General features: G+C 49.4%; 1 protein-coding gene across 10 annotated transcripts in view; it reads right to left on the reverse strand.

The window, feature by feature from the left end:
• Positions 1 to 17,055, reverse strand: part of FGFR2 (fibroblast growth factor receptor 2) — a 102,160-nt gene that overhangs the window by 63,737 nt on the left and 21,368 nt on the right. For 5 of the 10 annotated variants that reach the window (XM_046026649.1, XM_046026648.1, XM_046026646.1 and 2 more), the window contains exons 3-5: positions 11,832 to 12,098; positions 10,853 to 10,930; positions 498 to 667 (exon numbers count right to left, since the gene is read on the reverse strand). In XM_046026649.1, coding sequence (XP_045882605.1) covers positions 498 to 667; positions 10,853 to 10,930; positions 11,832 to 12,098 — 515 coding nt within the window. The remainder of the gene's footprint in view (positions 1 to 497; positions 668 to 10,852; positions 10,931 to 11,831; positions 12,099 to 17,055) is intronic. The other 5 variants (XM_046026655.1, XM_046026654.1, XM_046026650.1 and 2 more) reach the window with 2 other exon arrangements.

The following is a 17,055-nucleotide window of genomic DNA, read 5'->3' on the forward strand; positions in this document are numbered from 1 at the left end:
CATCCATACTCACACATCCCGCTCAAACAGGGCAAGGATACTCACGCTTCTCCGATTCTCCTTCAGCTTCAGTTTTACGGACTATAAAGCATATAGAAAACAGACTCAAGTTTCTGCCCTTCTGTTATTAAACTCTTCTCCCATAAAGAACAATGCAAACGGGGGCTATTCTTTTAAAGTACACTCGAGTCCAGGAAAACAGTTTTAAAATATCCACCGTGAGGGGCACCTGGGTGGCTCAGTCGGTTAAGCGTCTGCCTTTGGCTCCGGTCATGATCCACACGGGTCCTGGGATCGAGCCCCGCACTGGGCTCCCTGTTCAGCGGGAAGAGTGTGTCTCCCTCTCCCACTCTCCCTGTCTGGGTTCCCTCTCCCGCTGTCTCTCTCTCTCTGTCAAATAAATAAATAAAATCTTAAAAAAAAAAAAAAAAAAGAGAGAGAGAGAGAAGGATTCATAAAAACTTAAGAAAGAGAGCATTTTGAAAATTTCATTCTACCTTATAGCCTCCGATGCGATGTTCCTGCTTAAACTCCTTTCCGTTCTTCAGCCAGCGCATCGTGGGTGTTGGATTCCCCCCAGCTGGACAGCGGAACTTGACAGTATTGGCCGCTGGGACAGCATGAAGTCGCTTTTCCATCTTTTCTGTGTTGGTCCAGTACGGAGCTCCTGGGGTGGAAAACAAGATTACAATGTACAGAGAAGGAGAGCTTCATTTCCATAACAGGGAAGTTAATGTTACTTTGTATGTGAGCGAGCTGACATGCTCAAAAATCTTCGGGTAATATTTCCGTTAGGAAAAAGTTTTCTGAAGTCTAGCAGATGGCCTAGCAGAAGTCCCTGGAGAGAGACTGCTTGGTAGTTTGTGTCTCTTAACGGTGGGGGAGTATCTGAGGTACCTCCTCGCCCTTGTTCCCAGTCCCAGAGTATAAATTCACAGCGAATCATGTTTTCAAATGTGACTTTATATAGACAGTGTCAACACATAGGTAACTGACAACAGCTGAGTCCTCCAAGATGTATCCTTTTAGATCACCACACCTAGCAAGTGATCGAATACACACACAAGGTGTGCTCGAGGCCATGTCAATTTAGCCGCTGAAGCTCTAAGGGACAATCAATAATAGAATTTACCATCCTAAGATGAGAAATCATTCAGGAAGGCGTCATTAATTTCCCAGGACTTTATATGACAAACCAAAAAGCCCTATCACTAACCACATTTTAATTTTTTTTTAAATGAGCAACGATTTTTCAGTGGTTGTGAATGCCATAATTCTACCACGGTGTCTAAACAGGAAAAACTTAACAGGAGGCTGTCGATTACATGTTCTATGAAGGTGAGCCCTCTAAATGACCTGCAAAGTCATGGATACAAGTGATTCTTTAAACTCATGAGATAACCTTTTAAATTCCCACACAAAGGACATTTTATCTAAGTAAGAACCACAGCACTGACCCAGAATACCACCGTGAATTCTTCATGCCTGCCAGCAGTCAGCACTGCGGACTGAGGGCTTCTTATTTGCCAAACAGAGCTCTAAAAACTTACATGTTTAGCATATTAATCCTGACACAAATCTGATAAGACGTTATTATAATCCTTGTGCACAGACAAGGAAACGGAGGCACGGAGAAGCTACAAAGTTAGGAAGAGGTGCAGGCAGGTTTGAGCCAAGGCACTCTGATTCCAGAGTCCACTGTCTTTGCCCCCATTCTCCATGGCTGGTAAGAACCAGCTTCTCCAAGGGGTCAGAATCCATACTTTCAACCACTGATGTTCAAGACTGGAGTCCAGGACAACCAGCCCTTGCCAGAGGCACGCTGCCTTCTCGTTGACAGCCCAAACGTCTCACTGAAATCTTGTATAGCTATTCAACTTTTCACGTATGTTTCTGTCTTAGCAAACTGGTAGCCGAAATTTCCCTAAAGCATCCATCAACAGGGGGCCTTGCACATTCTAGAACATTCTAGAACACTGAAATGCTAGAAGCCTGATTCATTACTGTGTTTACTGCTGATGAGGGTCAGCCTGAGCAGCAGCACACACATTTCACAAACCAGAGACAAACGGTCCGGGCAGGGGTTTTGTCTCTGACCCGGATTTACAAGTCTCCTCTATTCTGTGGATAGCACAGCCTACTCCCAGGAGGGGGTAACAATCCCCTTCCCTTAACAGCCAGACGCCCATGGCAGAATGAGGAACTGGAAGAAGGACATACAAAACACCTACCCCTGTTTGCCTCACCCTTGCTCTTAAAACCTGACTATAAAAGGTGGAGCTGAGATTTCTTAACAAGGGCATGCTGAATCTTCTTTATCCTTGTTTATCTAAGCATCAGCGTCGATGTGGATGGTGTCTACACGATGCCAAGACCGTGCAGGCAAGGCAGAGCCGAGGTGGTCGGTCCTGTGTGCCAGAGAAAGAAAGGCCAGAGCAGGGGCATGGGGAGAGCCAAGGGAATAACAACGGGGCTGCACGCATTCCTCTTGAAACCAGTTGTATCCGCAATGAGTAGGCAACTTGGTAGCCATTTGGCTTTGGGTGTCAAATGCCCATAAACACACCCATTCTTTTGAGGGCTCACCAGGGACTACTTGATTGCTATTCATCACAAGACTCCCAGGGCCTGGCATCTACTGGAACAATTTCAATAATCTTTCATTTTAAAAGCTTCTACTTAGAAAAATCCATCCACAGCCACAGCCACAGCCACTAAAAAGAAACCATTAAGAGCACAAAATAAATAATGAGCTTTGTCACCACACAAAGACTTTTATAAATCTGACCTAAATGAAAAGCATACCTCACCTGTCAGGTGACACTCGTGTCATTTGTTTAAGTAAACACAATGGCCTATTCATATGAATTAGCTAAATATTAATGTAGTGACTCTTTGAGATAGCATCAATTAGGGCAGAGCTGGTCCTCTGGAATGTCTTTTCTTTTTCATAGAAAAAGAACCAACAGAAATGTGCCTCAATTCCATGAGGCAGGATTTTTATGTTTCCTAAAATGCTGAAAAATAGGATTTAGTGGAAGGACCTGGGAACGCTGCTGCGTTCCCCTCTCACGCAGCGAAGTTGTCTGGAGGCAAGAACCCACACAGGGATCGCCCCAGACCACAAGAGCCCGTACGGGCCTGGCCTATGGCAACAGCACCCTGGCAGCCGGCACCTTTGTCTTGGCACCTAAGGAATGATTTAAGGACAAGAGTGCAAAGAATTTTGCTGGAATTTCTGGCAGGAAGCCACTTCCCTGGGGTAAAATTTCAATCGTTAAAACTGCACCTATAAAATGTGCTCGTGCAAAAGAAACGCCACAGCTACGAAGCAGGGTAGGGACACCCTGCTCGTCACCTGAAGTCACAGAGATGCCAGGTGGGCGGGGCACTGTAAAATCTAATCAACCGAGTAGAAACCCATCACCTACACGGCTCGGGCTTGAAACCTCCATCCGCAACAGTCTTTTCCCAATTCCCAAACACCGTGACTGGACGGAAAAGCCGTCGAGCCAAGTTTTCCAGATTCTCTGTGGGGCAGCGCTGGGCCACCCCAACGCTCGGCCCAGTCCCACTCACATCACACAGGACAACATGCTTCTGTGACAAGGCTTTCCTCTAAGATTTTGAGTTCATGCATTTTTTTAATGAGCATGATGCTGGAGAGGAGGAATTATTATTTTATAATGGCTCCTCCTGAAATAAACTAGTTTTATGTGGAGCCTGAAGAACCTGGAAGGTCTAGAAAAATACTGAGACTGTAGAATTAACCCTCACTGCGCTTTCTTCATCAGCGGCCCCGTGTCCTCCGCGAACTTTGTATTCGATGTTTCCTGCCATTTTTGCAGTCTGGATACGTGGAAATGCTAGCCACCTCCTCCCCGCCCCCCAACACACGCACACCCCAAGAACAACAATGCAGCTGGTGAGAGACCAGGGCCAGGCTCCCCTTTTCAAACCAGGGCTGGTGAACAGTGTTAACTCTCACTTGCAGAAGGAACTCACTGAACAAATTCACAGTTTACAAAAGCGAGATGGCCCTTGCATTTGGTAGGTGTTCAGTGCAAACATTTCCACAACAACTTTATAAAAGCTGGAACTTGCCAGCCAAGGCTTTGTCACATTTCAAAGAAGTCTCTAGGCATCCATAAGTGGATCCTCCCTGGCATAACCTTAGGGATGTAGGAGTGAGTTTAAAGTCAATCCATAGAAAAGGAATGGTGATATAAATCTCGGATGGCACAGAGAAACAAATTCTACTAAATCAGAGGTAAATAAGTTGATCTAGAGGACAGGTGGGTCTCTTCTGCTCTGACATTCTCAGATCTTATGATGTAACATGTAGCAAAAGAATGATGCTCTCTTAGTCATGAAATAAGAACAATGAGCTTACTTAAGCTCATTGAGTAAAACCCACGGAAAAAAATAAGTAAAGGAATCAAGGCTTGGCATTCCATCAAGGAACACGATACCTATACTCAATATCATTTTCCACCCTGAAACAGTTATTGTGTCTTAGTGAAAATGCTAATAGAATTTTACTTTAATAGGGCAGTATCCTCTTAAGATGTGCTGGTTAAACAGAGATGTAGAATCCCACAGAAACTTCCTTCAACGTTCCTTCAACCTACCACCTCCATCCCGCACTGAAGATCCATCATATCCCTTCGCTGGGCCTCCTCTCTGTCATTTACGTGTTTCCATCACCAGAATGGCTCCATACTGAAGTGGATCCCCTTCAAGGTCTGCTGACCAGTACGAGTAGAGCCCCTGGAGGGTCCAGCCTGAGTCGTCTTCAGCCCATGGAGTAGGCACTCAAGTGTTTATTGAATGGACAGATGGATGGATGGACGGACGGACGGACTGACAGACAGATGGACAAATGTACAAGATGGATGGACAACTGCTAAAAGCTTGAGCTATAAAATGAAGGTGCTGAACTGAATCTTCTGGAAGGTCCCTCCCCGTCCTAACATTCTGTGCAGGTATTCTGGGCAGATATCAATCGTGTCAACACGTGGTAGGAATAGAGGGTTTCCTTTGACCGTGCCATTGAAAACATGGGCTGCTCCCAAAGAAGCCCTTACATGCCCCAGTATGTATCCCAACATGGACATCTACGGTTTACGGTCTCCTCTCTTTCTGAAGTCAAAAAGAGAACACAGTCAAGCAGTTTAAAGGAAAAACAGGGCGTCATGTTACCACTGTACCAATAGGCCTCAGTGACCATCTGGTCCAACAGCAGATCTGATCAATGTCACCCAGAAAGGTCAAATGATCTGATCTACGTTGCATGGCCAAGGCCGGGCTGAGGCAAGACCCAGGCCTCCAGCTCCCTGGGCAATGCTCTTTCAACCCCTCCAGGCTGCCCTTTGAACTCTCCCATGGTAATTAAGTCAAAAGTTCAAGATTTATGTGAGCTGTGGACGCTGATGACTGCCAACTGTATTTTTATTGATGCAAAAATAAAAAAACACAGCCTGTTTCAGCTCCTAGATTAAGTCTCACAAACTCCCTAAAGCCCCACTAAGGCCTCTGTCTTAAGTCTATAATTAGGGCCTTTAAAAATATCACTAATCAGGACATTTGAATGCTTTGACCCTGACTGGGGTGGGGGTGGGAGGATGTCTCTGAGCTCCAACCCCACCCCCCCAGTAGACTGAGGTTCATCTGTTTTCAGTTTTGAATAAATTCGGAGAAAACAAATCTAACAAAATACAGAGACATAGTGAGCGCGTGGTTATGGGGTCGGCGGGCTTTATTTGAGAATCTCATTAAAAACAACAACTTGCTGACCAGTGAGGCATTTGATAAGAAACACATTAAAACAAGTCCGGCAAGTGACCCTCTTTTGAAATGCCTGAGTCCACTGGGAGACCAGCTGCCCCATGGGAGTTCCTAGGATCTGCCTTCAAAAGAAAACCCTCCACTTACTGGTCATGCTGGTTGACCACAGGGGAGGCCAAGAAAGAGATAATTCAACCCAACCCTCCGAAACAGAACACCATCCCTGGCTTTTGTGATAAAACACCCAAACCAATTTAGGGTGAGGTTTTCATTATGAAAGAATGTCAAAAAATTCAGGAAGGCTGTGTTCTCTGGGTATTATTATTATTATTACCATTATTTTCAATTCCTGGAAACTGCAACACAACGTTTATCAACTTAGATATAATCTCTACCAAGTAAAAATCTCAGTTAGACCAAAGGTGACGGTGAACTGTTAATTATCAGGGGTTAGCCAACAAAAGGAGTATGGAATCTCGGGCCAAGTTCCTCCATTTTCCCTGGCTAGTTCCAAAAACATTGCCCTTCTCCCTGACACAGAGTGTGAGTACCTGCAGGTCTCAACAGGAATGAAACCAAAATAGGAAACTGCCTTGTCGGGGTGCCTGGGTGGCTCAGTGGGTCAAAGACTCTGCCTTTGGCTCAGGTCATGATCCCAGGTCCTGGGATCGAGCCCTGCATCGGGCTCTCTGCTCAGCAGGGAGCCTGCTTCCCCCCTACCCCACCTTCTCTACCTGCCTCTCTACCTACTTGTGATCTCTGTCTGTCAAATAAATAAATAAAGTCTTTAAAAAAGAAAGAAAATTGCCTTCTGTCTCTCTGCACTCAAGAGAAAACTTGAGTTTTCTACTCCAGGAGCAAAAATCTTGATAAAGCTGCCTCACTATCAATTCTCTCTAGTTCAGCAGTTAACCTGAACTTTGTCAATCATGATCTTCCCGAGAACTAAGTCTCTAGCTCTTCAGAAACATTAATCACTTAAACACCCGCTTGAGGTAATAAAAATCACTCGAGAAAAAAAAAATGGACATGCACGTCTACTTATTAGCTGCCAGATAATCCATTAAGATACCTGCACCTAGGGGAGGCAAGGACTAATTAAGTTATGCTTTCCCTGCTGAAGTAGAAACTCTGAACCTTTCAAAACCCCCAATCTGGATCCATTTCAAAAATCAGCATTTGAAATTGCAACTTTCAGAGCGAGAAAGTCTGTTTCACTACAGGGCATACGTAAGCAGCATCATTTCCTGGCAGCCGAGCCTATAAGGACATCACAGGATTGCTCCGCTCAGGGAAACGTCTAGGGATGGTAAAGTGTGAGGTCATCAGCTAGTCAGCTGCGAAAATAGGACCTGAGAATGCCCTTCCCATCTGTGATGGAAGGACTTGACTTAAAAGGCAAGAGAAAAGTCAGGCCAACCAGATCAGCCCATTGCAGGGATTTTCAAAGTGTGGGCAACAGGATGCAAATAAATGCTGGGCTTTAAAAAGGGTCGTATGGTCAGTAAGTTTGGAAAACCCTGGGAAAAGCCAAAATTAAACAGATGTTTTATCACTGAATGCTGCCGAGTTCATATTATGCTTACAGATGGACACTCTAAGTCTCTGAGAAAGGGTCATAGGAGGAGGTGTTTTTCAAATTCTTTTCAAAATACAACTCCTTCTCAGCGCAGAATTATTCCGGACTAGGGTTCCAAAGGGATATACTTTGGGAAACACCAGCTTATTCTCTCAAGGCACAGACCAGACCTGAGCATTACCACGTGTAACGAGACCCATAAAAGATGTATGTGAGGACTGTAATTTCATGCACTATTCCCTGAACATCCAGGCTAGTCCTTGCCTCCCAAAGTGGTCTAGCAGGAAAGGCGGGTCTGAGACACGAGGCGATACCGCCCATGATGCCAGAAAGCAGGACACATGAACTTTCAAGATCGAGCCGCTCAATCAAATCTCTCTAGGGAAGCCCACTTTTGAGCTGAGCTGGGTCTTGTATGATGCTGTGAGAGTTAAGGTCAACCTAAATATTGCAAAACATCCCTATAAAAAAAATCAGACCTACTTTCATGGCCAAAATTCAACAGTCCTACCTTAATTTTGGACTTATTTTTGCCATTGTACCTGACTACCATGCTTTTTGTACTCCGTACAAAAGTTAAGAACTCCACCAGGCAGATAACCTCGCCTTCTTACAGCTACCCACCCAAATGAGATAAACAAAAATCTAGCATAGGAGCCGAGGGAATGACCTGCAATATATTTTTCAAGCCATCAGCTGCAGAACAACTACCAACCCCAAAAAAGGGAGGGGGAAAAAAAAAATCTCTGAGACAAGCCCAGAAATGGGACTGTCAGCTCAGGGTCCCTAGAACATCATTTGTTAATTTCACTGAAGAGGAACTTTCAAACACACTCCAGTGGCATTTCCAGACGATCAGAAGGCACCAGAGGAATCAATCTGGACACACGGGTGTTTTCCAGGTGGCTGAAAATGCATGGAATTCGGTGCTTTGACAATTTTCCCTATTAATCAGGTCAGGCATTTGACACTGAAGGTGGCAAAAAATTGTTTTAATGGCAACATCCCCTTCCCCGCCTTGCCAATTACCCTGGCCATGGCATTCCTCTGTCCACACAGGCCACAGCTGCTTAATCTCTGCTGCCCCAGGCTGCACCTGTGAATCAGACCAGCCTAATCACACTAACAGATGGCAGAGGCCAAGTAGCCAGCTAAGAACTGCTATCACTTTAAATCGCATCTAATGTTTCACAGGCACCAAACAGAGGCCGTTCCCGACAGCACTATCTCCCTGGTACAGCTAACACCAGCCCTTAATCACTGCACAGCACCCATCGCGAGGCAGACTTGGTGTCATTCGAGAGCTAATTACAAAGAAGCCTGCTCCCAGGGTGAAGGCATGGAGTCCCTTAAGTGCGCTCCACTCCCTGGCCCGTCTGCACAAGCACCGGGCTGTGGGGACTAGTGTTCAGGAGGAAAGCCTGGAGCTCCGAGGCAGGTAATCCTTCCCAATCGTCAGAAAGAGGGTCAGGTCAGTCGGCCTACTTGTTACGTAACCTATACCTTGCTGTTACAATGTACTGCGTCCCAAGTATCGCAGGTAACCTGCCATCAGACTTGGTTCAGCGGGACAGTGCAGCTGGCAGTCATGCTAACACGACCCAGCTGCCGCTGGTGTCAGTATCCCACAAGTGGGCCCCACTTGGGGCTATAAACAACACTGCGCCCCCTTCATCACCCTGGGGACTGGGAGAGAGACACTGTGACTAAACATGCAACCGGTCTACAAGTAAATGGCAGTTTTTGCCTTTCGCTCGCTGAATCGTTAATTTCTGATCAATAACACAGGAATAATACCTTTCTCTACCTTGTGGGGTGTGGTGGGGGCGGAGGAAGGAGATGCTCTGCCTGAGCCAGCAACCAGCACAGAGTCTGCCCAAAGCAGGACCTCCAAAGCAGGGTCTTTTGTATCCTCCCCTGTAGAGCCAAAGAACTAATAATAGGGAATGAGTGATATCTTCTGATGTACCAGAGCTTTATTATTAAATGGTAACAATAACTTTGTTAAAGGGTTGGTACAAATCACGGCAGAAGACAGTTTCACTCACCCACTGTTTTATAAACAAGAGCTCTAATGGCAAACTCCTGCTCCAGGCACATCGACACATGGGAATCCCTAAGTCAGAGCTTATCATTCTTCACAGGACAGGAGAATCACTCCAGGAGTTTCTCATTCAGTGAGTCTGGGGTGGGGCCTTGCCATTTTCATTTCTGGTAAGTTGTTAGAGATGACGCTGATGTTAGCGGTCCAGGCCCTAAGCCTTTTTCCGAAACGGTGAAAACTACAGACCAAAATATTTTCCTTTTTGCCTAAGCTGCTAGGAGACTCAGGGACAAGTGCAATTCCCCACTTAACGCATTCTTCCAGGTCCCTAACAGTTTCAATTTTCTCGTCTTCCCTGAAACAGCCCTGGGCCTCTTTTAATAACTGTCTTATTATTTAGGACTTGTTTAAATTTATTCAACTGACGAAAATCCTTTTGGAAAAATGTAGAATATAACACCTGAGGGAAGACGTTTAGAACACGTCTAAAATCCCTCTGGGAACACGCAAGCCATATTATCGGAAAGACAACGAAGGCTCTATTTTACCTTTCTTCTTGAACAAACGCACACACTCTTCTGAGCACTGTACAGATACAAACTCAAATACAAACAAAATCCTCGTAAACCCCAACGGACACCGTGGCTATTCCCGTTTTACAGTTGAAGAAACTGAGGCACCGAAGTAAATTACTTGCCTGAGTGACAGAGGTAGAGAAGCCACGTGCTTCTGCACCAAGGCCGCCCACGTGTCACTGCTCAGCATTAACTGCCTTCACAAAGCAAACGGCACCTGCTGGCCCTTCTCTACCGCTGTCTGCAGAGTAAGGCACACTACGCCCCTTACTTCCGCTCGGCACGCAGGAATGTTTAAAAAGGCCCTGGTTTCCCAACCTCAGCCCTACTGACATCCTGGACCGGATCCCTCTTTGTCGCGGGCGGTCCAGGACACTGCAGCCGACCCCGGCTTCCATCCACTGGATGCCACTGGCATCCCTCCTCCCCCTGTTGAGACAACCCAACACTGCCCAATGTCCCCGGGGAAGGCAGAAGGAGGAGAAGCCCCCCAGCGGAGAACCCCTGAGTTAAGCCCCACACGGTCACAGGACACCAGAAGATGGTATTCGGTTCTACTCGGGTGACGTCTCCAAATGGTGAGAAACCAAAGAGAAAAAGAAATTCAAGGAAAGGAAAATCGTGACGGCTTTCCAGAGAGAGCGGCTTTCTGACACAGTAAGAAAGGACAAACGGTAGAGAAGGGTGTACAGGAACAATGGTTTATTCTCAGAATTAGAAAGTCGGGAGAGCAGACACAGCAGAGGAAAGGCGAGGGCTGGAGGACAGACACGGCATCCGGAAGAATGGACGGGACGACAGGTTAGAGTCCGGACTTCCCACCAGGCTCTGCTCACTCCGGAACCTTCTGAGGTGGCCACTACTTACTCTTGTTGTTACTGTTCTCACTGACAAAATCCTCGGAGCCGTCTGTGTCGTCCTCGTCATCTCCAGATGAGATGGCATCTGTATTCAAGAGAATATAGCCATGGTTGTGTTTGTGCGAAGCAAAAGGCTGTAATCACGTACTACTCGGTCCTTCTACAGAGGGCCTTCCTCAACCCGGGAGCCCACGCAAGAGTCCAAGACCGTGCTTAGCGAAGATGCTTTTAATGGCTTAAATGTTCTCTCCGTGATGGCAGTTGGTCTGTATTATGATTCGCAAAGCTTTCTGCTTTTACGTTATTTGAACATGCTGTCAAGCTGGATATACATCGAAGCTAGATTTTTAAGCTTCAAACAGCATTCAGGTCCCCAACAGATTGACTGATTGTGTTGTGATCCATCCAAAGAATCTTCCCAACACCACCTTTCAGTTCTCAGGATTCCCTTCAAGAAGGGAAGCTGTATTTAGTCCCTAGCCCAACTTAGCCCGTGTGGCCTTCCATCCATTCACTGACTTCTCAAAGCAAACCTTTAAACTCGGCCACACAGGGGTCCATGCGGTTCCCCCTAACTGCATGGAGGAAAAATCAAGAAGGAGAGAAACTCACGTTTTAATAAAAGGAATCAGAAATCTTCCCCATCAAATTTCAATCCTGGATTCTACATGCCCAGGATGCCAGCAGTATGGTGGGGGGGGGGGGGGGGAATGGGAGTTGGAGATGTGTTTTTACTTCTACAAGAGCGGACTGTCTTAAAAGGGAAATGTTACTTTGCACACGAGAATCCGTCATTCTTAAGGACCCGCCTCTGTGGTCGAGCTGGTCCTGTGTAAGAACTTCAGAAACAGATCAACAGCCAACTATAAAGCTCTGTGCGTGGCATCCAATTAGCGGCTCCCGCTATGACTTCGCTCGTCCAATACGATCTGACCCAGGAAACAGCTACAGAGGAGAGAGAGCGGAGGGCCCGTGGGCCAACTCACCTGTGACATTCACCATGAAGTAGACAGCATCGCTGTCTACGGGCCTAGCCGCCGTGCAAGCATAGAGGCCGGAGTCTCTAGGCGTGGCACCTTTTATCTGCAAGTATTCCCCAGTAAGCACTGTCCTATTGTTGGGCCCCAAGTGTACCCCATCCTTAGTCCAACTGATCGTGGCGGCATCTCTCAACGGACAGCGCAACTCTAGCGACTCCCCGGGTGCAGCCACGTAAACTTCAGGTTGGGAGATTTGGTATTTGGTTGGCGGCTCTGCAGAAAGGTAGGAGAGAGAAGATGGAAACAGATGGGAAGGAGGAAAAGGAGAGAACGTCCAACAAAGGTCAGTGGCGGCCCGTTTATTCCCGGGAGAGGCCGTTGCTGGTTTGCAAATGGCCCGCGCAGGCATTCGCCTCTGCCCGCGCCCGGGAACCCAGGAGGCAGCCTCGTGCACAGAGCAGACTGAGTGTCCGAGACGGGGACCACAGGAAGCGCCCAGCGGAAGCGGCCCCGCTGGGTCTGTGCAAGCTGGAGGGCTGTAAACACACACCGGAAACCCAGCATGGAATGATATGGTACAAGAAAACTTTTCAGTCGATTGCCAGTCCCAAGTCTGTGCACAACTGTCACACCTGGTAATTCTATTCCTGGGGCATTTTTTCATTTGTAGGGATGTGTGTTTTATCATTTTTTTCATTCAGTGCAACTGCACAGCTGTGTGTCTATACCTACACACACAGACACAAGTACACACATACACACACACAAGTGTACACACACGCGCGCACCCTGTATTTATACTTGCTGGACTCTGTGGTCACAAAGCCGAGCTTCTTAAAATGAAATGCCTCAAACTCAAGGGAGACAAATGAGTCCCTCTACAAAATTCTCAGGCTCAGATTGCTTTGCTGGTCTGGAGACCTAATTCTGTGCTGGATAAGCTGGAACACGCTGTTTTTCTTCACACCGAAAAGATCAAAATGCCCCCAGACAGCCAAGAGGTGGTCTCCGTATCGCACTCAAATGGATAAGGAAACGAACCTACAGAGCGTTGTGCACCCGACCCTCGACACTGCAAGCCTGGTCCCTCCCTGCCTGCCAGCTCCCCTGACACGTCCTGGGTTCCGGTCCCCTCAGGGCTCTAACTTTATGTCCCTTTAGGGGTCCTTCCTCCCTCAGCTCCCCATTTACCCAACTCGTGCTTCAAGGCCCAAATTATCCTGTTGGATGTGAGCTTGTCATCTGTTCCCCAGGCCTGGGATGACAAGGATCTACCCTCCTTGTTCACCTGCCTGCTTCGCCCACTTCTGGGGAAGCACCACGGATCCCATGGCCCTGCCCTGTCTTCGGGGGAGAGAGCGAGATCTAGATGGAGGGCTCAGGTCTCCTTTGGTGTCCTGCCCTGTCCCCAGGCATCCACATGGAAGGGGCCCGTGCTGACCAGGATTGCCGGCACCAGCTGTGCAGGGCAAGAGGGGACGGTACAACGTGTGCAAGGAGCGGGGAGACAGAGCCACAGGCTTATAAGGAGAGCAGCCAGAGCTGCTGGCTGGAACCCACAAGGACCCAGGAATGGGCTTTCATCCCTCACCATGGGAACTGTGAACGGTACCCAGAGTCCCAGGCCCAGGAACCCAACTTCCCAGCTCTGGGATGGCTCCAAATCTGGGCATCACGAGGCAGCTGTTTCGGCCTTCTGAGAGTAGTCGGGACAAATCTCCCATGTAACACGGGAATAGTTGCTTCGTGCCTTAGTCCCACTGTTGAAGGAACAGGGAGGCCCACGTGCTTCTGCTTCTGGAAATTCTCCACAGCACCACCACCGGCCAACACGGAGGCCCAGGGCTCCCCAAAGGGGCACCTCCAAAGGCACACATGCCGAGACGGGCCCAGACGCTGAAGAGGATGTGGACGTAAAGGGACAACCGCAACAAAATGTAAGAAAATAAAAGTCAAGTTTACCGTGGACAAACATAGCCGGCAACAGGGGCAGAAAACCCCAACTCGCAGGCACATTACATTTCCCAAGTAAGTCTGTTGTCCTCATTCAACACCTGCTGAACACAGACCACGGGCCACACTTTAGCCTGGATGCTAGGGAAGCAACGGGCACAAGGAAATCCTTGCAACACGGGTGGGACCTTAATTACAGCGGAGGCGACCGACAATAAATAGAAAATCGGCCAAAAATATCGAGTACGGGAGGTGGTCTCAAGGGTCAGGAAGCCCAACCAGGCAAGACAGCAGCACCAGCACAGATGGGGGGGGGGGGGACACTCGTCCCAGAGCGGGAGCTGGCAGACTGCGGCCCCCAGGCCAAAGCCAGCCATCGCCCGTTTTTGTAAACAGAGGTTTGCTGGCTCGCAGCCACGCTCGTTCCCGAAGTACTGTCTGGGGCCGCGGTTGTTACAATGGCCGAGCGGACGAGTCCCAACAGATGCCCTCTGTCCTGCAAAGCCTTGCCCTTTACAAAAAGTTTGCCAAGCCCCGTTGAATGGGCTGTTCGAGGAAGGCTTCCCTCGGGAGTGAAGGGCAAAGTGGCTTTTGAAAAATGCCACTAGGAACGTAGCCGGGAGGTCCTCGGGCCACACTTCCTGAGGCTGGTCAAGTCCTAATGCAACTGAACTCCAGGACAAAGAGAAAGACCTTGAACTCTGAAGCCTGGGCAGAAAAGGGAAAGGAGGAAAAGTGTGGGCAAGAGGAGAGGGAAGAGGAGGAGAAAAAGTATTTCAGTTTGGCCCCAAATCTCAGACTCCGCCCCACTTCCAGCAGCCCGGAGCCCCCTCAGGGCCCACAGTGTCCCAAAGGATGGCTGGCCGACCCCTTCCACAGCTGGTCAGAGCAAGGATCAGACGCCCTTTCGTTCCCTGTAACTAACCAATAATTACTGAAAAGCACCGGCAACGTTAGAGTGAATTTACGCGGGATTAGCCCGCGTAATCAATATCTATGAAGGAACATCTATGGCCCCATCCGCACGTTCCTCTGAGTCAGAGCTGGTCATCCAGAGGCGACTGAGGAGGAGGAGCTGCACCCAAACCACGACGCTCCCCTCTCTCTTCGGGAGAGATGGGACCCGTGCCGCTGGCCTGCCTCTACCCTGGCCCTCAGGTCGGAATTATGTCCCTATGACAGGCAGGCAGGGGACGCACTCACGGTGCTTTTAAAAAAAAAAAAAAAAAAGATAAGCAAAGATACTTGCACTTATGATACAGAAAAATCTCTCCCCTGACCAAGGCAGAGCCAGGATTTCCCTGCTTTTAAAGGAACGCATTTTCCCTGAGAATCCTTTGCCTCACCTGAAATTCGTGAACCACTACGTCTCGCCAAAACCACGGGGGCCTGAACCATGTGACCAAAGACACAACCACCTGCCGGTCGTAGAAGGGACAGGACACAGGAGGCCTCAAGGGCAGGGACCGTGTCCTGTCTGGGGCTGGACACACAGGGGCTGCTTGATAAACAGGGGCCATCCTGCACGAGAAGAGGATGGAGCCCTGAGGCCCAAGTCCACTCCGTTCCCGCTTATCTCCGCATCCCCGGACCCTCATCCACTGAGGAGCAGAAGGCCCAAATGACACGGTGTCCCCTGGGAGGACCCAGTGAGCCACCCAGCAGGAACCCCACCGTCCCACCTGCAGCTCGTGGGTCCCGGAGAGGCACTGCTGCTATCTTCCCTGAAGGCTGAAGATGCTCAGGGTGCCTCGAGCACCGCTCCTGCCAGAGGATGCGCGGACAAAACCTGGACGGGTGGATCTCCGCAGGACACAGGACAGTTTTACGGACGGGCTCCCATCTCCATAGAAGATGACTTACAGTAAAAGTGGTTTTTCTTTCTAGTAAAACCAGGTCAGAACGGTCACCCAGCCTCCCAGTTAGGTGATACGCTTCAAGGATAATAAAGTAACTCCCCCAAATACATCACTAGCGATGTTCATCCATCAGATGAAGCCATCTGACTCTAAGTCTGACCGTGACTACCGCGTGGGAAATTCAGAAAGCACGCGCTCCTCCCTCACCGGAGCGATCCGTTCACACAAGGCTCACCCGGGTGCATGAGGCCCAGCAAGACCGGGGTGCACGCCAGCAGGACAGTGATGGGGGGCGAGCAGGGGAGGGAAGGGATGCCGCTCCGGTCCACTCTCCCAGGAGCAACCCCACCCACCTGTGGGTTCCAGCATCAGACACCTCGGGACAAGGTGCCAAGGACATGGGTGCTTTGCCTGGAACCCCAACAGCTGGCTCCGTGGAGGCCACTCTGTCCCCGCCCATCCCCAAGAGGCCACTCAGGGCTGGGTTTCTCTTCTGTGCCCAAATCCTACAGGTGGCTTTCTTGCCCGCGCCGGGCAAACACGCCCCCCGAGTGCTCTGCCCACACCTGCACGGGTATCTCCCTCACCCCAGTCCTCGGACACCAGTGACGACGCGGCTGCGATGCCCCAGCAGGTTCCCTGAGGTCGGTCCGCTTCCACGGACACAGCTGGGGCCTCCCCCCGACTCCAACCGGCGGCTCAGCCCACTCTCTAACACACGATGGTCCACACAGGGCAAAGTATTCCCCGGGAGATTTAAAGAATACCTATTATAGTCATATTAGCATTTCCTGGATTGGGGTTTTTGTTTTGTTTTGTTTTTTTCCGATGCTACAGCTTACTTTTAACCTTTCTTGTGCAGAGAGGGGGCTGACATCCCTGTGGAACGCACAGCCCAACGCTGTCCCTCATCTGATCTCGCCAAATCACAACAGGGGAAGGTTCCAGAAGCCATTGTGCTCCACACTAAATACTCTTTCAGGGATGTCCCCAGACAGACACGGAACGTCCCCACCTGTCAGAAAGCGAGCAGAGACGCACACTAGCGTTGGGCACCGTCGCTGTGACCTAAAATGGCTAGGCAGGCAGGTGGGTGAGGTGACGTCCGGGGAGGGCTCACCGTGCTGCTTCCTATGACCCGCACGCACACACTGGGCACATGAGTTTCAACTTTCTCCCCAGAAGTTCCAAACCCTGAGAAGTGCCAGCGGCAGGAGGTCTCCCTGCTTCTCTACAAAGTGACCACGGGGAGGTTAGGAAACGGAGGAGCGGGCACTCCTGCAGCGGTGGCCCCGAATGCAGTCTGTGTGGTCCCCGCCCTGGGTCACCCCCCCACTCCCCTCAGAAGGCCTCGTGCCCTCACCCCTGGGGAGCGGAGGGGCCTCACCTGGGCAGAGAAGGAAACTGAGGCAGGGATC

Source organism: Meles meles, chromosome 13, assembly GCF_922984935.1.
Source record: "Meles meles chromosome 13, mMelMel3.1 paternal haplotype, whole genome shotgun sequence".
NCBI classification, from domain to species: domain Eukaryota; kingdom Metazoa; phylum Chordata; class Mammalia; order Carnivora; family Mustelidae; genus Meles; species Meles meles.